General features: G+C 36.7%; 1 protein-coding gene across 2 annotated transcripts; it reads right to left on the minus strand.

The window, feature by feature from the left end:
• LOC147073577 (uncharacterized) lies at positions 1-27,006 on the minus strand. Of its 2 annotated transcripts, none has more exons than XM_085944827.1 (17): positions 26,916-27,006; positions 22,895-22,974; positions 22,219-22,317; positions 21,535-21,758; positions 19,801-19,891; positions 19,210-19,414; positions 18,693-18,757; positions 16,644-16,859; positions 14,374-14,506; positions 13,830-13,959; positions 6,459-6,641; positions 5,498-5,713; positions 5,056-5,201; positions 3,476-3,613; positions 2,539-2,649; positions 2,303-2,418; positions 1-1,905 (listed from the first exon to the last, which is right to left on the minus strand). In XM_085944827.1, exons 2-17 carry the CDS (start codon positions 22,937-22,939, stop codon positions 1,075-1,077), a joined length of 2,949 nt encoding a protein of 982 aa, XP_085800953.1. In that variant the 5' UTR covers positions 22,940-22,974; positions 26,916-27,006; the 3' UTR covers positions 1-1,074. The 2 variants fall into 2 exon arrangements, with proteins under 2 accessions (XP_085800953.1, XP_085800952.1); XM_085944826.1 differs by having other exon boundaries at positions 14,365-14,506; positions 26,916-26,995.
• Positions 27,007-27,033: the final 27 nt, after the last annotated feature.

The raw sequence follows: 27,033 nt of genomic DNA on the forward strand, positions 1-27,033 counted from the left end.
TGGTTATGCTATCAAAACAAATATATTAATAACTAGTGGTCATCGAGGTATCATTGATGTTTTAGTTTGCCGGTATCTCTACTAATACTAAAGTAAAAAATGTGACTCAATCGTAATATTGTGGGGTTGGGAATTTAGTATAAAATTTCATTTAATGTACAAATGCATCTTAGAATGAGAGAACTTTATAAAAGTAGAAGAGACATCGGCGACATCTATGAAGCACAAGTTTTATCACTTGAAATGTCACTTTAGATTTAATTTTAAAGCAGCCTACACAAGAGATTGAAACGATCATGTAAATGGTATAGAGCCTGGCTGTTCGATGAATTCACTATCTAGAGCATGGCCCCCACATTTTGAACTAGGCCCTCAGGCTAGGATTTTTGGCGGGCCTCTACCTATCGCTAAGGTAAAAAGCATTATGACGCACTACATCAGCGTTTTTCAAATTGTGTTTTAGGATAAATTAAGGGTACATTCAGTGTAATACTAGCGATTTTTTGTATTTTTAATATGTCATCTACTTTAATTGTGGAGGTGTCGCGTATCGACACACAATAATCAAAAACTACATTGCACATCATACAATTTAAAATGTTAATGGTCATGAAGTATAATAGCGCCACAGGCGCCTTTTTTTCGATTAAAGCAAATTTATGACATGTTTATCTGATTTATCTGGTCAACCAGCAACGCCGGGCCCCTCCAGAGCCCGGGCCCCCAGACTAAAGTCCTGTCAGCCCCCCCCCCTTGTGTGGGCCATGATCTAGAGTCTTGTATTCTATAAACTGGCGTACACGTCACACGGAAAGCATTGTGCCATCGCGTTCAACTGTTGCAAGTTTTCAATGAGAGGGAACGAGATGGATGCTGAAGCGGGGGGGAAACCGGCACGCCAGCTTATAGAAGACAGACTCTAGGCCATCTGCTTTGGAATGAGACCTAATAAGTCTGGCGATGAATCTAATGCTTCATAATAGTGTCGCCTCGATGTCGATTTTTGTAAATCATTTAACACGGGACGGGAGCTGTTCACTTCGAACGGCGGGTCCTCCTGCGTCGGACTGGAGGTCAAATATGAACCGGAACGTGAAGTAAGAGTTGCTCGTGCAGGGGGAACGCCTGCGAGCACATTTCGCACCGAAACGGGCCGCTGTCCGCTGCTGGTGTAGACGCTGAAGGCGCCAGAACGTCTTCCAGCTCAGATTTAATAGTCACCGAAGATTCAGCTTCGGGAACCGGGGGCGTGGCGCCTACCGGTTCTCGCTTGATTCGTTCGCGTCTGGATGGAGTGGAGGGAGCTCGTTGTATGGCTCGCAGGTCTGCCGCGATATCAGTGTCGGGCTCGGGTTTGACGGACATAGGGAAAGTGGCGGCGGGTGGGCGGCCAGGTTCATGGTACCTAACATTTTTAGTGCGAGGGCGGATTCTGTCTTCGCTTTGAGGGGCAGGCGCGAGACCGGGGTTTGGAGCGCAGGCGGTGACGAGCGTGGCCGCGGCAGCTCCGCGTCCTCTTCTCTTGACGACGCCATCGCCGTCGGACGCTCTGGCTTTTTGTGTGTGAATCATTTTAGGTCTAGCGGGAGGGTCACTGTTTGCCCGTTTGCCTTTAGATTTTCCTTTAGTCCTGGCGCTGCCACCCGCCGCAGAGTCTACGGGGATGGGCGGGGCGAGCGAACCTATCTCCATCAAGGGGTCGGCCTCTTGAGGAGGGACCCGCCCCTTGGCTCTCTTGGTCTTCTTGGCGTTGGTGGCTTTCCGCTTGGCAGGAGGTGGAGGGCGGGCGGCTTCCTCCATCTCGGGCTCGCTGCGCTCGGAGTCATCTTTGTCGGAGCGGTTGGACAGGTCTTCAAGCTCGTGAGGTTTTAACTTGCGCCGCCGCTTGTACTTTCGGGGACCGACCTGATTTACCAAAGCAAAACATTATCAGTCGAAAGTTCAGCAAACAAGTGCATCAAAATATATAGAATTAAATTTCAAACAATGTAGCTTTATTTGAGTGACTTTCTCTTGGGCATGTTTACATATTGTAGTTTATATTATATTAGAATAGATTTTTATTTGGCTACGTATTCTTTGACACACATGCGCGTGGCAGGGTAAATGAAAACCCTTTCATTCTCTAGTGTGGCATGTGAATCCTTAATAAGTATCTAAGAAATTAGAGGCTCACTTTTTTTTCTTCCCCTAATCTCTTATTGGTGATGCCAATTGGGATGGCGATAGCCGTGTTCAATTAAATTGAAGGTCTTAGGTGTATACATTAATTAAAGAGGAAAAGATTGATTCATTCATTTACCTGGGGCTGTCTCTTCATGGCGGTATTCGCATCGCAATGCTGGATGAGATGCTGAACTAAGTCACTCGAAGTGTGAAGCAATCTATTGCACACGGCGCACCAAAACGGGGACGCACCTATGTGGTAAAAAGACCCAAATATAAGTTGTTTATAATGTTGCAATGATTCATTAAAACATTAAAATTGAATTGAATTACATATAAATGATTACTGGTAGTTACAATGATTGTGCTTACCCGTGCCTCTCCTTGCATCTGGCGCAGAATGGTGCGACCGAACGTGCTCCCGCAGAACCACGCGTTGGTTAAATGCCCGTGGACATACAGCACAAGCATATGGCTTTTCTCCTGAAATGCACAAAAAAAATATATAATCCACCTCAGTGGTGAAGACTCTACCTAAATGATTTTAAAATTTAACGAATTTTGTCCAAAAATTAAATTAAATTATATATATTACAGCAATGTCCATATTGGAATGGTAACCGCTGGCTCTAATATATAATTATTTTTATAAAAATTCAAATGTTACCTAACTAAAAGGGATTCGATTACATAAAAGGTTTCTCCCTCTACCTGCAAAAAACAAGTTTTACAGATATTTCAGTTTTCAATGGATACAGTGCATAATTTTTTTGGCTAATCCAAATAAACCAAAACTGAGCGCCATAAGTTACTGTGTATATTGTATAGCAGAGTTACAGACGGCACATGTGTGCAGTATTATTCTTTTCGTCAACTCATCATTTATATTTCCACAATGCTGGTTGACCAAAGTTTCGACCCGTGAATCAGATAGGTGAAATTTATTCTAGATATGTTTTCAATGTGTTTGGAACAATCTCTTCCTTCCCCTAGATGGAGGGTTGAGCAGATGCTCAACCAATCCTTGTCAAAACTCTATTAAGATACCTTTACAGTTCCTGTGGGTGTATTCTATACTTATCGATCGCTAAAGTGATAAATATTATCAAACTTAGGGTAGGTTTGTATCAAAGTATTAGCGCTTATTGTAACAATTACAATAAGATGTTTGTAGTGTCAGCAAGAGAGGTGCTGTTAAATATAGCAAATAATAATATTTGTCACTTTAGCGGTCGATAAGTGTAGAATAGACCCACTGTAATGAAAACGTTTACAATGCAATAATTTCTTGATGCATGATGTTACATACCTGTGTGTATGCGTTCATGTTTGCGTAACGTCCCTCCATCGGCGAAAGCCTTCCAGCAGAAGCGGCACGCGTAGGGTCGTTCGCCCGTGTGTATTCTTATGTGGATCTGTTGTGAACTACGAGAGCCGAATGTCTTGCCTGTCACGATACACACATCATTCAATTAGTAATGTTATATACAAACCTATGATGTCTACAATATTCTTGTCATTGTCCTTCAATAACTAATCAGTAAACAAACATGAATTGATTAATAATATTATGGCATTGACTGTTACAATGCATCTAAAAATGTTTTGAACTGTTTGTAGTTTTTGACAGATGAGGATGAATATAGTGAAGTTTGCCATAAATGAATTCCAACTAATTTAAGCAACAGATCACAAGTCTGTTTTTCAGTTTCATATATCGTCACCGTAGATGTCAAGGGAGCCAGTCCATAAAATCATAATGCTGAGAAACAGGCACGCAAAGATTTTGTGTGACAAAAAAAGAACATTTTTTTATTGAACTTTTTTATTTTTAAAGATATAACGGAGAAACTTTGAACATAGAATATACTTTGTGGTGTTATCTTTTTATTATTTTGTACAAATAACTAAAAAAAATAGTAAGTATCTTGGAAGTTATGTGTGTTATATCTCTTGACCACTGAATATTGAAATGTACAGTTGGAAAACATGTGTGGTAGTCAAATGAATTTTTGTGGCTTAAATCCATTGACCACTGCATCTTTGATGATTTTGAAATGCTTTAGTGTACTTTTTCAATTTCGCCAAATTTGTGGCTTGGCTCCCTTGACATCTACGGCGACGATATTCAGACAGAAAGGTTTCTTCAATATCATTGAGCACAAAACTATTCTATGTACTACTTATATCTGAATATTATCTGATTTGAGGCATCAGCTTCTTGACCACGGAACAGATTAATAAATAGATATGTAAAAGCAACCGCCGTGGACTAATAGTTTGAAGCAGGGTATTTTATGGCGGTAAAGCCGTAAAATCCAAATATAACAAAGCATGCCGACAGCATTTAATAGTGGATGCACATTACATTTATGTAGGTAATAAACTTTAATGCATATTATTATCATACAGATGTAACTATTAAAAATAACATATTCTAACACGTGTTTAAGATTATCCCATATTTTTCCACACTTGTGATCCCTTGCCTGTTATACCACAACGAGTAGGGTAACGCGGTTCCCATTAATTTTGTGTTCCCTGTTCTTGAAAAAGACTTTTTTATACTCACTTTTTAATAAAGACATTTACCAGCGAGCAACTAGGAATTTGATGCGTTTCAATTTTTAGGTGACATTTGTATATTATATCAATGACGAAGGGTGGAGGTAGGCTGTGGAGATTCGACATAAATAGAGCACACTAAACTTTGTCAGTCATATTTATTTGTTTTCGTTGAACTAATACTACAAATTGCAGATGGTGTTAGTCTACTAGTATCTATGGTAACCCAACTTCAAAATAACAAAAAAGCAGTGAGAAAATCTATCTCCTTCGGTGACATTATTCTACGTTATGATGAATCATAATAGGTGGCGTGGGACTTACCACACTCCCTGCAGGGGAACTGCCTGGCGGGGGTGCCGGAATGTGAGTGTCGATGGTTCATGAGGGAACGGCCGTCTGAGAATTGCTCCCCGCATACGTTGCATGTCACCGCCTTGTCTCGGTGTGATGCCATGTGACGTTTTAACCTGTCAATAAAAATAAACATTGTATTTCATCTTTCAATACAAACATTATTGTGCATAATAAATTAATAATTTATAATACAATTTATTCTATTTTGGTCACCCACCACTCCAGGAAACGATCCAAAATTACATTTCACAATCGGCATCAGAGTCTACCGGTGTAATTTGAGCTATAGGGATGGAGGGTTGTTGAAGGAAGCCAAGATTCACACCGGGTTGTCGCGCTCCTAATAATGATATCAATAAGCATGACTACAATAGTTTCTCACAGGAATTAAATTACTAGATGATTATACCTGGCCTTGTTATGGAAACTCTTCCCGCATTTGGAGCAGAAAAGCGTATGCGACTGGGAGTCATGCTGGGCAGCCGAGTGCTTGAGCAGGGCTCGGCGGTCACGGCAGATGCGGCCGCACAGCGCACACACGTGCGACAGGATGGGGCCGTGCGCGCGCGCCACGTGGCTCGATACGCCAGCCTCATCCTCAAATTGTTCGCCACATTGCATGCACCTAAATATCAAAATCAATTCATCAAGTCATGTTTTTAAAATAGATTTTTCTAATAATTTATTATGATCTGACCACATGGCAGAATTATGAAAATGTAAAACGTTTGTTTCGTTTATGGTATTTCCTGCGGCACATGTGTTGATATAGACAACACCACGATACTCGAGAATGGAACTACAACGTTACGTAGAAAGTAGTGTAGTCACGTCCATATCAAAACGTGTGTTACAGGCATAATAGGTTCGCCATTCCTTGGACTTCCTTTATCAATTTATTGTCGTTCATTGACCTAGGCATCATAGCATCTCAATCTTAATTGAATAAACTATGCTTAAATTTTCACACATACCGAAGATTTCAGCACTGATTTTCGCCAATTATTGCCATCCCTGATTGACACACATATATGGCAGAGAATGACTTCAAGCCTTTAGCTTAGTTACTACTTTCGATATGATACTGGATATTTAGAATTGATACTCATTCTTCAGACTTACTACCAGTAGATACTTTCTGTATATAGCAGGTATGTCTAACTTCAAGTAAACTGTACCTTCAGAATCTCAATGAAATCGTATTACAATATTATAACTGAATGTAGACCCTTTTTACATTTTCATGACTTCCTATCAACCTATGGTGCAATAGACCAAAACCCATCCTACGATCGTCGTGTTGGACATGCCTGGTCTATTTGATACAACAGTTTACAAAGAATAATGTATATTTGAGAGTATTTCAATACCTGTTGTTTCTGCTTCTGGCGTGACTTTCAGCGTGCGCGAGTAGCTCTAGGGCATCTCTGAAGCCATCCCCGCACACACTGCAGTTGTGCTCTGCATTGCCCCACGGGTCCGTGTCCATCTGCTGTTCCTCAAGGGGATCTTCATCATTATCCTCTGCCAACTCGGGAGGCTCCAGTTTATAACTGACAATAAAAACAGGAATACGGATAAGATCTATACATCTATGCATACTATAGTACATAAAATTCTGTGAAAACCACTGAATCGATTAAGTGGTTGATGGCTTGAATGAAAGATTTGGGTCCCATGCAGCGGCGGCTGGTCTAACATCATACAAGTGCACTGCACTGCTTGCATTGCTATGAAACATCGTAAATCATATTTTTTCTTCATAGGTTTTTAATATTATCGCTCACTTATTGTAATGCAAGCCATAAACCGATGTGCCCATATTGTCAATAGGCGATAATACAGTCACTATGCACCTCACTGAAATCATTTGCGCCCCGGCAATAAATTTAGTTTACTTAAAATGAACCCAAAGCTTAGTATTAACTAAAGCCATTAAAAAACAACTTAAACCATGCTTATAGTTTTCGCCATGCGTAAGTTCCAGAATATCGTGCGCCGACCGGGTAAAATGACATCATATTGGTCTGAGTAGAGAGCAATTACAGATTTGAATTATGGTTTGTTATTATAGTCGCTGTTGCTTACTGTTCACGGTCAAATTATGTTTAGTATCATATTTAGCAATCTCGTAAGTAAAATGCCTGTAAAACTGAAAACAATAGAATTCATTATTTTATAAATTGAAAATCGGTGAAATACAATGTCGGTAAGATATTTTGATTTATGTATACTCCAATTTAAATCAGTGAAGATAAAATTTTTTTTTTTTTTTTGATTCTCATCAATATCGTTTACAATCATAGATGTGCCTACCAAATTTCCGGTGCCGTGTGTTAACACATTTTGCGCGGGCCTCAGTACAAACGCACAGGTACACGCAGCGGGCGAAAACCAGCGGAAATTGAAATAAAATCGAATTTTACAAATTCACTCTATCTTCCAAACTAGCAGTTATTTTTTAATGAAATTTGGAATTCACACTCACCATATATTGCTCCTCAGTGCTGTGTTTCTTTTTAGAACAAATTGTTTAAAATAACAGAAGTACATAGTGCTAATCACATATTTACAGGAGGGTTTCGTAAAAAATATTCCATTCACTATAAATAAATTCCCGCACAAAAATTATTATTCTAATATTTGGATAAAGTATGATATTTATGAAAACACTCACCCCTGTGTAGGGGGACGTCACAAAATGTACACATATAACTAGTCAAACTTTTCTTTTTGTGCACCGAACACACTCGACACTGTCTTTGTGGGTATTTTTTTTTACCATCTGTAACAATTTTTATCATTCGATGCTTCTTCATATCGAGTGATAACCTACCAGGATGATCACTTTTACCCACTCTTCTTGGTAATCGTGATGTAGATGGCCCCGCTTCTTCTAAAATTGCGTCGGTTTCAACGATATGGTCGGCTATCCAAAATTTGCTTATACTACGCAAAAACTTTTTGTAAGTTAGCCTTTTGGTCGGATTTAATACTTTATAAACTTTAAAAGATTTAAAAAAAGCACAATTTAACAAATACATGACAACTCTCTTTGTCCAATTTTTTGTTCTTCGTATGATCGAGTAGTAAGAGAGATACTGATCCGCACGGTCAACCCCTTTCATATATTTATTGTATTCTATAACACATAGCGGTTTCCAAATGTGTAGTCTCGTATTCCAATCGATGTTGTGACTCTCTAAAATGGTAGATGGATTTATTGTTGAAATCATTCGAACATCTCTCTTTGATTCCCAGAGTTGTAACAATACATCCTTTCGCCGCCGGAAAATACTCTGTCCTGCACTAAGATTGACGTGTTTAGAACATTCTGGGAAGCCTCGGTTTATTCGCATTGTTCCACACGTCCTAATTTTATTTTCTAAAAGTGCTTCACTGGTTTTTACACTATTATAATAATTGTCCATATAGTCCATGTCCACATGATGCCACAAATTTAAATACGGACCAAGAAGCAATTGGATGGTGTCTAATAGTGGTCTTCCTTGCCCACTGTAAATGATCAGATTACAGATGTATCCTGTAGTGGCTTCACTGACCATGCGCAATAGGATACCGTATTTTATTATCTTAGATGCATTATAGACTTTAAATACAAGTCTTCCCCGCCACGGTATAATACCTTCATCTAAAGAAAGTTCCCTTTGAGGCTTATAAACCGAAGAAAACTTCGGTATTAGGTATATCATAATTGGCCTAATCTTTTCAAGGCGATCGCTGGAATCCGTAATGATATCATTATTTGAAAAGTGCCACGATTGCCAAATTTGTCTAAAACGATCACGACTCATTGTTTTAGAATATATTGGTGTTTCTATACTCGGATCAGTAGACCAATAATCATCTCTTGTGTCTTTTCGAACTTGTCCCATAAGCAAAATTAGTCCGAGGAATTTTTTCATCTCACCAAGATTTACAGGCTTCCGTTTGATATATTTCTTCATTTTCTTGATTCGGGATTCATTTTGTGTGCGGTATCGATTGCTTTCTTCTACCATCATGCTAAGTAAATCATCTCCAATAAATAAACTAACTATATCCATCACATTTTCAGAATTGTTTGGTGCTACGCAAACACCAACGTTGCCTAAAAATGGTTCAATTTGCGGTGGGTTGTCTATTTCAGACCATTCCATGACTTCCTCTTCCTCCACTTCACTGTCTTCAGAATCACTGATTTGTAACGATATCACTGGTACCCTTCTCGTGCGAGGGAACTCTTCACTATCGCTGTCGCTGCCTAATTCTGGCAAATCTTCACCAGAATAAGCAGACAAATTATCGGCAAATATTTCGTCATCGCTTTCATAATTGTCTGAAGCCATTTTTTAAAGATTAAATAAAATATCGATTACTTACATACATTTCACTTGTAAAAACACACCCGTTCTATAGCGCCGTATTTCAAGACTGAAAATTCAATACTGATATTCAATATAGATCGTAGTAGATTACAGACATCTAAATAATATTGGTTTCCACTCATGTTATAATTTATTGCTCCGTTCGCATACCAGCGTTATCGCACCGCACAATATCACTTACAACAAGTGCGAAGAATGCATTCCGTCTATCACAAATTGTCGTCTTTTCACTCGCTCACAAAGGATAATATTATAGTATGAAAAAGGCGTATGTATTTATCACACATAAAAATATACATATCGACTGTGGAAAGGAAAAGGGGCGTAAGCCTCAGTTTTTGCAAAGTGGGTTTTATTTGTTATTAGCAAAGTATTCAACTCAATACATGGTATGCCCAAAGGATTTAAGCTGCAAATGACGAATTATTATGAAAATTTAGCTTTTAGTTTTTAGAAATGAAGGGCGTGTGAATTTTACGTCCAGGAAAAGGGGCTCAAACCACGTCAATGACATTATAAGTCGTTTAAGCAATCTTTTGTGGTAAGGAAAAGGGCGGTAAGCAATTTAATCCGTAAATGTATGAGGATAATGGCAGTTTTACTAAACGCTGACCGCCGGCTGGCTCAGGTATGAACCATAATGAAGAATAAGCCACCTAATAGTTTCGCTCGCTCGTTTGACAGTCCAACACGTTTTTCGACACTCTCTCCATTAAAATTCATTTAAAGTATACTAATCCAGTGAAAATGGCAATAGAAAGAAGTTAAAATATTCTTAAAATGTGTGGTGTTAACATGGATGGAATAAACAACACAAAGAAAAATGGTAAGACCTTAAAATTACGCCTTGAAATTTTTATGCCGCACAAGTGAAGCGTCATCGTTAATTCTCTGTAAATTGTTATAAAACATTATGTTACAACTTATATTGTGTCTTAATCATTGGTTAATGATCTCTTGTTCATATTAGATGATAAAATCATTAAAATATTTGCTATATTTACTTCAAACACCGCCGTGCGGTTTATAGGTTATGTGACATGTCAAACACAATTTTAAACTGAACTTGGTCCTATGTACGCTTATATTTACGATTAAAATCGTTGTAATGGACAAAAATTATAATTATGCACCGTATTATTTATAGTTATAACATAAATTTCGAGTAAAATGCGTTTTGTTTTAATTTGTTGTCAATAGCCACAGATCAAAGTGACAAGTGATTGTCAAGAACCAAATACATCCGCAAATATTGGTTATTTGTTATAATTATTGTAAATAACTAAGATTAGCTTGAATCAATATACTATGTCTATCTATATATAATAAAATATTTGCTATATTTACTATTATCATTATTACTATTATGTAATGATTATGTGTCATTTATGGTTTAATAAAATACTTTTTTTCTGAAAATAATAAATTATGATTGTTCTAATTTTAAACTTAATATAATTAAACCATAGGAAATGAAAAAATATTAAATAAACACCTAGTGAAACACTATAAAGAAATACATTCCCAAGAATTTAATTAAAAATAAGTGTGAAAAAAGGCTATTTGCTGCGTAAGTCCACTGGATTTTATGAATACGACATTTGAAATTGGTAAGGAAAAAGGATGTTACCATCATTTTTATCGGTTTTTCTCTAATAACTTACGTAATTAATGTCAGATTGGGAAAATAATACACCAAATTATTAATCATTATGCACTTTAAGTCTGTGTATATTTTTTATTTTGATTTTGACAGAAAATCATTGAAAAAACGTTTTTTGCTCCTCCTGTAAAATTTTCTTTGTGTGGATTACGCCCTTTTTCCTTTTTACAGTCGATATAATCGCATTCACAGTACAGTGAACAAACCATGTTTAAAGAATACATCGATATTTCACCAAATGTTGTCTTTCTGCTCACCCATCAAAAAATAAACAAGTGTAAAAAGAAGACGCATATAGTTTTAGCATTGTTATCGTCTACAGAAATATAGTTCGCTGATTTAGTGACTCTAAACAAATTTTCTGATTACGCACAAGCTCTCATATGGGCTGCGCAAGAGTGTGTGTGTAAGTAAATGAATCGATGGTAAATTTTTTTTTTTTGTAGGTGTGTGTGTAGTTTGAAACATTTTCAAACCGTTGACATAAAATATTCGTATGCAATAATCGGGTAGAAATACCTTTCTCGCACTTCAAGTGGAGCCGGCGTAAAAGGTATTTCTACCCGTCCCGCCGACGAACACCGGTACGGCGCGCGGGTAGAAATACCCTTCCCGCTCAAAATGTGTTAATGGGTCATAAAATGTCAGGATTATTTTTGTTTCCTTCTTAAAATAAGTAATTTATGATGTTTTACGAAAAGTCTGTCACAATTTTCAATGACTGGCTCATGAAATAGTGTAGTTTATTACGATTTATTAAATATTTTTATATGCCAGGACGAATTACGAAATTTGAATTAAAGGTATGGTTTTATATGAAAATAATCAAGGGACTTTTGTTTCGCGAAAATTTCGAATTACGGCGAATTTCGAATTATCCATGTTCTTATTAACGAGGTTCTACTGTATTAGAAAAATCATGATATTCTGGAACTTACGCATGGCGAAAACGATTAGCACGGTTCAAGTCGTTTTATAATGGCTTTAGTTCATACTAAGCTTTGGGTTCATTTTAAGTAAACTAAATATATTGCCGGGGTGCAAATGATTTTAGTGAAGATGACGTATACGGTGTATAGTGCCTGTATTATCGTCTATTGGCAATATGGGCACATCGGTTTATGGTTTGCATTACAATAAATGAGCGATAATATTAAATACCTATGAAGAAAAAATATGATTTACAATGTTGAACGATGTTTCATAGCAATGCAAGCAGTGCAGTGCACTTGTATGATGTTAGACCAGCCGCCGAAAGCTGTTTCCTCAAGTCAGGCTCACCAGGCACCAATAGCGAGGGCTGTGCGGTTGGTCAATGCACTCCCTAGAGATGTAGATATTTTTGGCGATCCATTATATATTCTGTTTTTTAAATTCTATTTTATTGTTTAATTTGTACTTTTTGAATCATTGTTGTTTTCTTAAATTTTATTTCTTTTGTATAAAACTATTTTTGCTTTCATTTTTTCCTCCACTTTGTTTTTTCTGATTTTCCTAACTGATTACTTGTAATTTTTATTCTAAATGTCATGTTGTGAACGTCCTGAATTAATAATTTGTTATGTACTCAACGTGTCTTTTTCAAATAAATAAATAAATAAATATTATTCAAGCCATGTAAGTGAGTATTGGCTTTACAAGCAATTTGTTTTAATTCTTCTAGTCAGTGGGCGGGACTGTACGTAATAGGTAGGGCAGAGCGGGGTCATTTGAGCCACGGGGTCACCTGCACCACCCGTAGTATCACTCTTACGCTGCATTATAGATACAAGCGGTGGATTCCGAACAAAGCGGGAGGGGTAGGCACCCAGTCCGCAATTGCATCAGTCACCGTCCGGTGTTCAATGTGATTGTGAACGTGCAATGTTACTATTTTCACGCCAAAAGTAAAGAAAGTAGTTCCTCATACTTTTTGGTCTCAAGACTCTCAAACACATGTCTGTGGTGTTACGGCAATCAAGTTAATGTATTTTGATTTAAAAATAGTGTGTTTATGCGATGACAGTATCAAAAATAATCTATTTTCAATAGTCTTTGGGTGGCTCAATCAAATTAGTAATAATTTGGGGAAGGGGTCATTTGAGCCATAACAAACGTACACCTGAGAATAACAGATACACCTAAGAAGGACCAGCTTGCTGCAGAACAGAGTAAACGGAAAAGTGAGGGTAGCAAGAAGATAGTAAAGTCGAAGAAACTGACAGTGAAGAAAGGTATTTTGAAGAGTTCCTCTGAATCTGATGAAGAGACATGACCTGTTAAGAAAACTATAAATCTCCAAAAGTAGAAAAAAGTACAGAAAAGTATAACTACATGTTCCTATTGTTTTCTAATAACTTGGATTAAAGATTTAAGAAAGATTTTGTTTGTATTTTATATTGCTCTGATGAAAAAAACCTTTCTACGCCCACTGGCTCAACTAACCCCATTGGGTGGCTCAGTTAACCCCACCTAGTGGGGTCAACTGAGCCATCTGGCATTTGTGACATTAATGTAAATTTTGTCTTGTAAACATCGTCTTTGTTACAGTTTTTTGATGGAGTTACATGATCAAATAAACGACTTAATTGTTTTAAAAGATATCATTTCTTATTTCTTCATTAATTAAGAGCTATACTGCTTTGAGCAAAATCATGATCAAGTGACCCCAACCCGCTCTGCCCTAAGTTAAAATCAAAATGAATGCACACCTATGCGCCGCACGGATATGTCTCCGCAAAAGGTCAGCTCTCTGGAAACCGGCACCACAATCTCTACAAGTCAACTCAGGGCCGCGCACGTCCATCACATTGTCATTCATCGATGAGTCTGATAATGTGTCTGAAACAAATAACACAACACTCATCGAGTTATCTGAATTACAATTAACAACATTCAGAGTAAGATGAATAAGCCGCGTACAGTGTATTAGGATGTTTGTTCTGTTGTCATGTTGTAAACGTTGTACTGACTTTCAGGATTATTAAATTTGTCCTCCTTATTAATTGGTAATTGTTTTGCCTACGAATCACTTTTAGGTTTTTTTGAGAATACCGAAAAGAAAAGAAAAAAACTGGCAATCAATATACCGATAAAGAAGGTCAATGGAATGTTAGTTATACATTAAAATTTGTCATTTAGACCAGTGTTTTTCAACACGGATCACAGCACAACGACTGGGACGCGACGCTCTGATTTAGAAAACACAGAGACGGCGGAGAGCGAAAAAGAGTCTGGGACTCTTACCATCGTTACCATTGATCTGCGGTGGAGACAACTGCGATGGCCGATGCGGATGCTTGGCACGAGAGTGCGCCGCCAGCTGCTCCCGACTCCAACACAGCTCCCCGCATACCGTGCACTCCATGGGAGAGTCGTCTCCGTGAATCTACAAATAAAAATGACAATTTCCTCTCAAAATACCATTAGACATTATTTGCACACTTCGGTATATTTGTGTGAAGAACATACATATACAATTTAACATTATATAAAAAAACTAGCTGACCCGGCAAACGTTGTTCTGCCATATAAATTATTTATAGTGAATATTTTGGTTGTTAAATAAAAAATAACGAATGTATCGCAAGTGTGTGGGGATGGGATCTATGACAGAAAGAGGAATAGAGCGCTGTAGACGATGACCGCCGATAAAAACAAAAAAAACATCAACCATTCATTTTCTCAATTCAAAATGAGTAATGATGTTCATAATGAATGAATTACCTGTGACAGGATCTCGTTGTTTAATGTTTATGCAATATCCGTCTTGTCCCTTCCAGAAAATTAGCGGATATTGGAGAGCGTCGTATGAACAGTGTGTGTCAGCGATGAACTCCAAATTATTGTTTCTTCTTCGAATAACGATTTCTCGCGTCGATGTGCGGTCGCCAACCATGATTCCAGCAATGTCGTCAACAACAGGCACACGTGCTCTCCAGCTGATGTTTTATCAGGATTGATGACAATAGCGTGATTGTCACTTTGCAATTCGTGCATGTGTGCTTTGAAGGATTTCAATAATTCATTGTGCTCATTCAACAGGGCGTCCAGTTCGCCGACGATGCGCCTGGCATTAGGCGAATTGAGGCTATTGTAGCCGCAACGTGCATCCAGATGATTGATGTCCTCACCGCCCATGAAGTAGATTTGTAAAAATTTATGTGGTTCGTTTGGCATTGGCAGCAATGAGCCTACTTTGAGGTATACTTGGCCTTTGATTTTGAACGTAGAATGGAATTGTTGACCATTTGCCGCAGTATTGTGAACTATTTCTGTTGCTCCGGACGAAGTCATTTGGAAGCATGAATTGAATGTGCGAATGGACTTCAGGAACAGGTTTGAATCTGGAACCGTGCCGATGAGCAAGCCGTTCAATGGTTCTAGTGGTATCTCAATTTCTGGTAGTTGCACTTTTCCTGATGCGCAACACATCCCGGCTGACTCATGTTTGAATTTGAGCGCATGACAGTGGGGACATTCTTTGTCCATAGCACCAATCAGCACTTTCGGATGAGCGGAATATTCAATATCTGGCTCGTACTCGAATGCGAGACGAAGAAATGAAGCGGATATAAATGTTCGATGTACTTGTTGGCGTTGTCGGTCATTTGCTCTGCGTGTGTTAACTACGAACCGGTGCGCTTGGCTCCGTTCCAATTGTCGTTGTTGATTTCGTTCAGCTCGTGCCTCCTGTGATTGAGATGCACGCAATTGCGACATGCTTACACGCACATTTTTGTTATCTTGTTGGATTTGTTCGTCTGTTCTTTCTGCTCTACTATTTCGCAAGTTTGTTGCTTTATTCGTTCGACGGCCCAAATGGCCCCCCCTTGCGTCTTGCTGGCATTGTGACTTTGATACACGCACATAAAAATAGATAAATTAAAATAAATCGTACAAAATTTTGCATGCACTGCGTTGTGATATGCCGAATGAAATGTCAAAATGACGCGACGCTTCTCTTGAATTCTTCTCGGACGTAACGCCATCTGTCATTCAACAACATAAATAATTTCGTTCTGTTTGAAATACGAACCACGGTTAAATTTGTTCATACAAAAATAATATAATCGCGATTAAAAAATGGGAGTAGGAGGGCGAAAATTTGGAGTCATATGTATTTTTTATGACAAATAATAAAAAAAATACAAAAAAAAAATTGTCAAAAAAATAAAAGAAAAATTTTCTGGATAGAGATACCCTAATCACCTAGCGGTATGATATATACTTGTTGACCTATTCTCATACCTAACAAATATACATAAAAAAATTCATAAAAATCGGTCGAGCCATTTCGGAGGAGTTCGACCACAAACATCGTGACACGAGATTTTTATATATATATAGAGATATATATGAAAAATTTTCTACAGAGTTTGTAATTGATATTTTACATACTGTATTTACCGTAATTATGTACTTTATGTATATTATTATCTGAAGGTCCATTCTTTCCGAGCCAGACAAAAATTCGCCGACTATACTGAGCAATCAATTATTGCAGAATGACGGAGAGCACTTACTCTTGAATGCGAAGCAAGCGCTTTCTCTCTGGCGAAGCCGACCCCGCAGTGCTGGCAGACGAAAGGCCTGCGTGGATCTGTAGCCTCGAACTTCACCCGAACCGTGGCCGTACTGTTGCTACCGGTCGCCGCACTAGCCGAGCCCCCGTACAGCTGCGTCCGCGCCGCCACCTGCGTAGTCTCGTTCTCCGTCGAGTACGAGAAGGATCCGCCATTCTGTAAACACACATTAATAACGGGTTAGATTTACAGTTTTATTATTGAGATATTGTGCATAATGTCATTGCCATGAGTCAGACATGTCAATTTCAAGTAGGCTGTGATCGATTATCCTATATTCAAATTGGCTGTGATCTACGACACTCTCTCATTGTTATCTTCAACTTGAACAAACATATAATATTCGGCTGAGGACACTGAAACATTAGAAATTTAGAAAGACCAGTTGTCTGTCACCGTCACAAAGGAAAATTAAATATCTCAATAAAAGTTTTGATCTTCTTTTCGGCAGTCATTGCACTAATCGTCAAACTATTCTCCTACTGTGCAAAGAGCCTACTGTACAATGGTAAGTGGAATGATACCTCAGTTTAAAGTGCGGAGATTCACATTTTCTCTTCCTCTCTCACACCTGTGGCGGGCCGAAGTGTACGAATATGAATTAAGTGATATGACGCGTGGTCACACAGCCTTTCTTATAGTTAATTTGAAAATAAAAATAGGAATACTTAACTCTCCTCATTAAATCTCAATAAAATCATATTATTACCTATTATATACAACTAAATAAATGTACACGCTTTTTACAATATGTGCAAAATTGATGTCTGCCACAAATCAAAAGTCAGTCAAAGCCAGAGATGTTACATATAGAATATGGAGCCTTCCGTGTTTTCTTTCCTTCTGGGATTTAATTCTCACTTATACATATTATACACACATCGGGTATGTCCACAGCATATCGACTGTTTAATCTGCAAACCGGCTAACTCCGTTTGGGCAAATTGTTCAGGAACGAGAAAAACATAATAATTTAACTATCGAGCGGAATTTAACAATTCCAAAAATACACTTGTAATTTTTTTTTTACAAATAAGCTGCACTATGAATTAATCAATGACATTAATATGGACGAAGCATCTAGAAAATAAAATGACACTCACTTTGTGTCGGGTCTGCCGGATGGCGAAATTCATATTTTAATATCGGTATCCTACGCTCAAATGAACATTCTGCTTGCAAGCGGTCTGGCGACACCGCTGGGTCTGCCCATACAAAATTTCTGACTGTCAGGTTTCGACTCCACCGTTATTATTGTGTTACAAAATGCCAGTGTGCCTAGTTAAAAATTGTAAAAAAAATCTACTAAACACTCCAAGAAAGATGGGATATCACTTTTCATGTGTTAGTATTAATTATTATTTATAAAATGCCATTTTAAGATATTGATGAATGTTTATTCAATGCAATTGAATGACAGAAACCATTGGACAGTCGCCTGTGATACGCTGGGCTCACTTGCGTCTAATCTCCGAGAAGTCGTAAGTAACCGAGAATCTGTTTCTAACGCAATGAGTCATGATACTAATACGCCATTACAATAAAGGTTATATTACTATAAATTCTCGAAGCTCGTATCGCATAATGGAAATGGATACGTCATATGGTCACGTGACAACTACCTATACATCTGTGAATGACTTTCATGCACAATTTCTCGTGCACGCCGGTATGAAGTGAGTTGTCCATTTAATATGTCATTGGAATTAATACACGATTTTAGCGTCCCTTTTATATATAAAGAAAATTTATAAAAAGAGCGGAGATGTTCAATTTATGATATTGGAAATTTGGTACCTCCAGTTGCCTGTTTTGTTGGAAGTACGATAACGCATTTAGGAGAAATTTTGTGTGAGCATAGAAAACATGCTTTATAACAAAATGCCATCAAAATCTCATATTTGGTCAAAAGTGCAGAAGGTTAGTTTGCAGATTAAACAGTCAATATGTGGTATTAGTAATAAGAAGGAACTGATCAAGATGTCTAACCTCAGATGATTGTGGCGACCTCCGCCTGCCGGGCTTACGCTTTGGTACTTCCGGCAGCAACGAATCTGAAAGACAATTTATTCAGAAAAACTATTAATAAGGAACATATACATAGGTACTTCTTTCTTTCACTCACATTGGATATTGTAAGGTTATTACATAATTAGTACTAACACTATTAATCAGCACACAACCGCTGACTTATTATTATATTAAATGTGTGTATTACAAACCTAATAATCTATAGATTCCATTGAAAATAATATAAGTATAGATATCACTGTGCCCAATTGAAATGCCCACAAGTAATTCGATATACATTATTTGTGGCACTTATTACATATTGTGGTTGATAAATGCTCGTAATTAAGCTTTATTTTTCGATTTCTTTATAAGTCAAACATTTTAGTATGGAAGCTTCGCCATTGGTATTTAGAGAATGGCCTCTGCAACGAGCCCGAAAAGAACACAGAAAATAACAAGGTAACACAAATGTAAGCAATTTGAAATAGAATACCTTCATCTCCGTCATCAGGCACGTAGGCGTGGACCTTGAGATGGTTGAGCAGGTCATTGCGGCGGACGTAGCGCGCACCGCACAAATTGCAGCCGAAGGGGCGGTCGTTCTGATGAGCCACCATATGGTTCACCAGGTTGGCTTTCTTCCGAAAGCGCCGCGAGCAGAAATCACACGGGTACGGACGCATCGCCGTATATTCATCCTGTTCGAACGCAAAACAATTAAATTACTGTTAGCATCTAGGATACTTAATATGATCAGGAGACTTCCTCCAACGACTCTACTGGCTTTCTAGTTTGGTACTCAAACCATATACAAATCATCAGAAGTTAAATTTAGCCAACGAATTTTTGGCTAAAATCTTCACAAGGACTGTGGAGCTCAGCATTGTATATTCTCCTTCAATTGCTGCTGTCCCTGTTTGACCCATTATATTTTTTCTTTCAAAAATGTTTGAGTTTATACCCAGCTTTCTAAGGCATAGATGAAGATACCTTTCAGTCATGATGTATTTATATCTAGATTCAATTTCGACTGCTAGCAATAGTAAGTAATTGAGTTGGCAAGAAATGGATTAGGAATACAGACCTGATCCGTTGGGAGTGGAACATCAATGTCATTTTCTTCATTGTTCTGCTCTATCACGGCCATGGTCATCTGCTCCAAAGGCACTTCAACCCTGTAATGACAACTGTAGTTATTCGAAAATGTGAAGAGAGCAGCCAATTTTTATTTATAATTTGATTTTATCAATATTTATTTAAAATCTTGCAAAAAAGATAATAACCAACACTACAATTGAAATTTACAGATGCAGCCTGACTATATCGTCGGTGTTTTGTAAAAAGGGCGAATTAACCAAAATGCTACTTTACAGGAGGAGGATTTTTAACTTTTGACGTTTATTTGTTTTTTACCTGTAGATGATTATAAATATCTAACAAGTTTATAATAAAGCTTAGAAAGAATACTGTCATTATAATAGGTATTATTATATAATATTTTAAAAGGCCTAATATGTCACATTTGTTTTTTATTTCGTAATTTTAATTAATTTAATTTTAGTCGATTATCGTTTTTAAGTACTTTCCTGTGGAGATAAAAATTCGCCATTTTTACACAACAAAGCTAGTGGGGTGCATGCATATTGTATTTTCATTAAAATCTTGATTTCGCCAAAATGGTTGATTCGCCCTTTTTACAAAACACCGACGATATAGGGAGCCTGGATTTGAACACAATTTTATATACACCTAATGAAACAGTCAATTCAATATATATTTTTTATTATCAATTCATTAAGTGGAACTCGCAATTTAGTTTCATGGCTTGACTTTATTATTAGGCAGCCTTAGTTAAAATGCATGCGGGCGAAAACGGATTGTGCAATGAAATAGTAGTTCATGAGTCCATTTATTTCAGTTGCACTGACATATATCTAGACTGCGTCTAGTAGAAACAGTTTTTTTTAACATTATGATTGATTTGTCCAACACAGATCTAATGATGTCAGTCGTTGGATCAGTGTTGGACGCAACATATCACTGCGCTTCAAATCATTCATTTTCAAACGAGCTCTAAGACACTAGACCAAGGCCTGAACAAAAACGATGCATGAGTGCGAGTGAGAAAGTATTCGGCACCCTTATAATCTCTGCGACACGCGCTAGAGTAATATAAAAGGTCTACATATTTTTGAGTCAGTTTCCAAAAGTAACGCTGGCAAATCGTGGTGAATCGCTTCACGTAGCATCGATAATCTGCGAGTTCGTGTTGCTAAATTTGCTATTTTTTGTGTTAAACATAAAGTCAGTGGTATATATTTTTAGTTAATTAAGTAGGAAAGGTGGTTCTGCGTGTTGTATTAAAATATGGTAGCCGTACTGATAAGCAAGAAGATGGTATTACGTTTCATAGGTAAGTTGATACATGTTCGTGACAATTTATTTGTATATTATTATTTATTTTAATATCAGTGACCTAGTGTTTCTTTAAAATAATGTAAATTATGGATATCTTTACCTAATGGTTGCATTTTAACCGCTTAAAAATACTACATAACATAAAAAAATAGAAAATTATATTTTAATTCTGAGCGTCTAGTGCGAGCACTTTGGGCGAGCACTAGCGAAATGGTCTATGGTCTCGAACATTTATAGGCGAATGCGTTCGCTCGCCCACGCACCAAACGCACGGCACGTAGCTTCATTTAGCAATGCAACGGGTGGCGTCTAGATGTATCTATAGTCTATGCACTAGACACTCTCAAAACAAATCGAATGATAGGATCAATATTCTTGTAGGCAGAGAAAAAGACTTGACCTTTCTTGTCCGCCCGGCTGCACCCAGTCATCTGTGATGACTTCTTCTGTGACCTGGCATTCGACCTCATCATTATCAATCTCCACATGCTCCACCGTAAAGCTGTCGGACCGATACTGCATGGACTCGCCGTAGTTGCCCATGTTCCCCACCATGTCCTGCGCCAGGAAGATCAGATTCTCCGCGGCTATCTGGTCGGTGTCGGCGATTATGCTGTCACCACCCTGAGGAAATGGAAGAGAGTAACATTACTGTGAAGTTACGAACTTCGACTTAATTAATACAAAAAGCATTTCTTCTTAGTGGGAATATGGTATTAATTTCTCATTCTTAAACTGATTGTTATCCTGTCTAAAAATCTTTTACTGCTTGCAATGTATTTTAGAAAATAATGTAATTTGGAAAAGACATTGATAGGACCATGGCAGCTGGAATCCATCAAGAGACCAATTCTCAACTGAGGTTCAGTATCATCAAGGAATATAAGTTTTTAAACTAACATGTCAAAATTATATAATTCATTGTACCATAATAAAATTTGACATGTACAATACTTTTACTTCCTATTATGCATACAATAATTACGTCTGCGTCTACGATTTAGGATTCTTAACAAATAATGGTGTAAGTACTCAAATTAATAATTTTCAAACAATGTTACGGAAATGTTTGAGTGTAAGTTACCAGATGTGAGGAATGCGAGTCCATGGAGGCATAGTGTTGATTTTGAACGGTCTCCATTCCGCATATCACCTCTTCGGAGACTACTCCGCCACTCTGTACCTGCAAAAATATACGAAAAATAAAGACTAATGCATAACGACTGTATGTTACACACACTAAATCCAGAGGGAGGTTATCAGTGGACTAAGTATAGTGATCCAAAATTGGGTGGTAAAATATTTTCAAAAATATACATTGGAATGGATATGCTTGGTTGACGCAGGGTTTAATTGAATTTTATAAACTAACCAACGCTATATGCAATTCGTAGTCGTAGTTCAATGAAAACAAACAAATACATAAAATAACTGACAAAGTTTAGTGTGCACTATTTATGTTGGATCTTAACAAGTCTACCTCCACCCTTCGCCACTGGTGGGGAGTCACCACAATCACTACGTTACTAAGGAAGCTGTTCAAATAGCAGTGATTTTTGTCACACTTAGTATATTATTATCCCAAAAATATTGTTGTTGTTAAAAATATTTCACGACCCACTCAATACGCTTATCTACGCAAAGACCCCTTTCAGTAGTGTGGCAATATTATAATGTAATACAGTGTGATAGGTTAGCAAGAGGTGTTGCCATTAATCAAACAATAACGCCATATTTTCAACAATATTTTTTGAACTCACCCGGGGATCTTCATCCCACCGCAGCGTATAGCTGCCACCATCCATGGCGCTCACTATAAAGTCCAGGGTGGCATAAAAACCTATCAAAACATAATTACATTAGTGTCATTTCAGGAGTGTTATAATAAGGTGCTGGGGATCGAATGAGTACAAATACACCCTTTGATTTACCATATTTTATCTAAACTTATATACATTTGACGCAGCAGGAAGGGTGGAGGTTGACTGTGGAGATCTGACATAAATTGTGCACACTATACTTTGTCAGTTATATTCATTTGTTTTCATTAATTGAATTTTAGAAACCAACTACTTAATACCATCTACAATTTATATTCTTAGTTCAATGAAAACAAATAAGTGTAACTGACAATGTTTAGTGTGCACTATTTATGTTGGATCTCCACAGCCTACTTCCGCCCTTCGTCAATGGTTTGACGCATAGTTTGTGAGACAATTGTGGCGACAGTCATTGATCGGACTATTAGGATTATGTGCCATACAGCAAATAAGATGTTGGCTGATTAGTATGTAGCGGTTTTCAGCCAATGATATTTTACATTGCAGTAACGCAAGTAAGCCCAAACTGAACGTAAACTCCATATAATTTTTGTTTGCAAGTGCGTCATCATGAGCACAGTGAAATATTACAAACCTTGTTAGAAGGCACCATTGATCAAGTCGCACCGTGAGTGTAAAACCAAGGCATCTGCAAATTTTTCAATTTCGAGATTAAATGCAAAAGTCGTGAACTTGATAATGTAAAAGCGAAGTAACTGAAAGAACATGCAATATAATGTAGATATAAACCAAATATTATGGTTTTTTTTTAGAAACTCTATTTCTCCTAACAAAACAAACCCTAATATATCCAAAATATGTCTTTTGCAGATGCCTTGGTTTTACACTCACGGTACGAAGTTGAGTAAATCAACTATAATGCTAAAAGTCGATTGTAAATTCTACATAACTATTCTTGATATTCCGTAAATGAGGGATTATTCTCATAAGATTAATCATTATTATTCTATTATTTTTAATGTTGTAGTAGGAGGACAAGTCAAAACATTCAAATTATATACGTGAACATGAAAATATGACATTGTATACACCGTGTTCATGGAATATAATCCAAGGTTGGTGATAAAATGCTTCAACTGTTCATACAAAGCAATTACGTGTTTGAACTTTGTGTCATGCATAAGTTGATATGCGGTTATGTGAAAACTGTTCCTAACTCAGTTTTTAATTGCCACTAATACTCTTTTAATTCTCAGCACCTCAATTAGGTATGCTATATTTTGATCATCGATTTATTGCTTAGACAGAGTACCTATCTGAATCTGCCGTATACACTGCAATAAGATTTAACCCTTAACACTCGAGTGCCGCCATATCGGCGGCATTACAAGTTTCCCGTATTACTCGAGTGCCGCCGTAGCGGCGGCACGCCTATGAAATCATTTTTTGTAATATTTTCAGAAATTTTTATAATGCGATTTCAATCAAGTTAGAATGAATAATAATAGGTTATTACATTTATCTGAGAAAGAAGTCGGCAAAAGAATACTGCGTGCGTAATTTCAACATAGTATTTTTATCGGAATCTTCTCTTTTTTTATACGTAGGTCGTCGATTGCAAGCAATGTTTTTTTGTCACATAAATTTTATTTATTGAATGTTCCCAGACTAGAGTGAAGTGTTTGTCACGCATGATTTTGAAGTGTGTTTATATTTTTTTATTGGTTCTCGCTTGCGCAGGGGCGTCTCGTATAGTTTACAGTTTTATATTTGAATAGACTGTTTTTGATGACAATACTTACTAGTATATTATGCCGATTCGGAACCTATATAATGTGAAATACTCTAATGAGTCAAATGAAAATTATTACGTATCGATTTATTATTTTTTGAGAAATCTTTTGATAATGTGTACCGTACTGGGAATGAGTTGTTATGAGCCCGAAACTAATTTAGGAAATTTACGTGACAGCCGCTTATATTACAAGTGTATTTGAAGGCAATTCATTTGTATCATATTTACAGTCATAACTATACGTATGGACGATTTACACTTTATAGCCACTTCTCTACATACCGCTATTTCATTACGATTCTGTGATAAGCCAGGATTACATATTGGAGATTGCTTTGTGAAATACCACACAATGAAGAATTATAAATAAACTAAAAATAAGTACAGTATATTCATTATAAATCTATTTTACAGAATAAAAATAAAATTTTTTTTTTTACATTTTTTTCACCAATTAAATGTTTTATATTGAAATTATGCTTTGTACGGAAAAAAAGTCTCGAGTGGGTGGTATGTACCTATAAAAAAAATTTCGAGTGGAAAAGGTTAAATACCGCAACTTCATGCCCATGTCTTTGACATATTCTGCTAACGTGTTTAAAGGTTGTGAGTTTTTTCGATTCTTGAGATAAAAATACTCGATTTAAAGAATATTAGGTTATCGATACATCCATAAATTTACAGCACTGTCTCGTCAAAAAAATACTTATGGACTGAATTAAGTATTTAATAATAACGTAGAAATCAAAATGAAGAAACAAATTTACCAATGTAAGACAATTGAATTGTTTAATAAACACTGCAACTATTGAATAATAAACACGATACAACCAACGGACCAGTGTGAACAACCTAAGGTACTCAGGATGATTTTATGTGGCCCAGCAAGATTTTTTTTACAATCATATATCGTGGAATAAGAATAAATGAGATTTTTTTTGTTCTGAAAAATAATCGGTTTGCATAATGCAAATCTCCAACGATTTTTTGGCGATTAACTTGGCCGTCTTGAATAGAGTTTGTTTGGAGCAAAATTACATTTTTCACTCCTTGACTACAAAATACCTTCCAGTATAACCTAACCTAACTGTCATTTAATACACAGATTTTTTTACAATTCATAAAACTCTATGGTAAATATATTAATACAAATTACAAAACAAAAAGTCATGCCCATTTATATAAATACATACACAAAACTTCTTGCATTATTGACAATATGGCACACAGCATAACTTCTGTAATCGGCTGCTTGCAGCATGTTTATTATTTAATTTCAACATGTGTCATATTATTCGATGGTGTTATATTGATTAGTTTCGTGTGACATTCGTTCATTTTGATTTCTATATTAAAAAGTAATGGTTTATTTAGTATTTCTTTGACACTATATACGACTACTGTATAGCTCTCCTTTTATTATATAAAAATAAATAAAATAATATCCACAAATCCACAATAGGTTAATATTATTCTTGGCCAACACTAAACTGTTCCAAATTTGATTTTAAAAATGGCAAGTAAGCACAATATTATTAAAAAGGTATCAAATTGTTAAAAATGACAGTGCTTTGAAGGTATTTTAATGCATGGTAATGTAGTTTTAATAATAGTTATCATATTGGAATAGTGTGCTGAATAATTCTACATGTGCAATAATGAATAATCCGTTGTATATACGTTTGGTATGCGTACATGTCAACAAAAGAACAGTATAAAAAATTGTTAGAAAATGTCATGTCAACAATGGACATTTGTATAATAAAAACTGTTTTTAATACAAACATACTGTTTTTAAATCAACACTTGTTTGATATGCGTGAATAAATACTTTGACAATTTGGCGAAATTTATAGTTTTCATAGTTCAATAATAGAATAAATTTGACATGTGAGGTTATGGGTAAAACTGAAAGGTTAGCATCGAAATGTCAAATATTATAGATAGAGGTACACAAACAAACAAGTTTACATGTCACTTCGTTTAAATTGATCGATAATAAGTTTTTAAATATCCAGTTTGATAAAATGCATTGATTACAGCAGTAATTTTAGTAGATTACATTTATTTTACAAGCAATTATTCGATTCGGGCGTAACAATTACATTACGCAATATTGTATATTGTACACATCCCTAGAGCGAAAAACTTGTTCAGCCACACTGACAATGATGTTAGACACTTATTTAAAAATATAAATCTTACACTAGTCAGCAAATTTTATTTGTTTCTTGAAAAAAGTTAACCTAACCAATACGGTATTAAATGAAGCTTCGTCTTTTACTATTTTTTGTTTAGCCGTGGACACGTTCACATACGCTTT

This window comes from Rhyacophila brunnea, unplaced genomic scaffold (assembly GCF_057557595.1).
Source record: "Rhyacophila brunnea isolate RB1 unplaced genomic scaffold, BYU_Rbru_1.0 scaffold_17, whole genome shotgun sequence".
NCBI classification, from domain to species: Eukaryota; Metazoa; Arthropoda; class Insecta; order Trichoptera; family Rhyacophilidae; genus Rhyacophila; species Rhyacophila brunnea.

Coding starts and splice junctions, on each gene's coding strand:
- LOC147073577 (XM_085944826.1), bottom strand. CDS start 22,939: ATGGATGGTGGCAGCTATACGCTGCGGTGGGATGAAGATCCCCGG. Junction 21,759..22,218: donor ACTCGCATTCCTCACATCTG/GTAACTTACACT, acceptor CCATTTCCTCAG/GGTGGTGACAGCATAATCGC. Junction 19,415..19,800: donor TTCCACTCCCAACGGATCAG/GTCTGTATTCCT, acceptor GCGTTCGAACAG/GATGAATATACGGCGATGCG.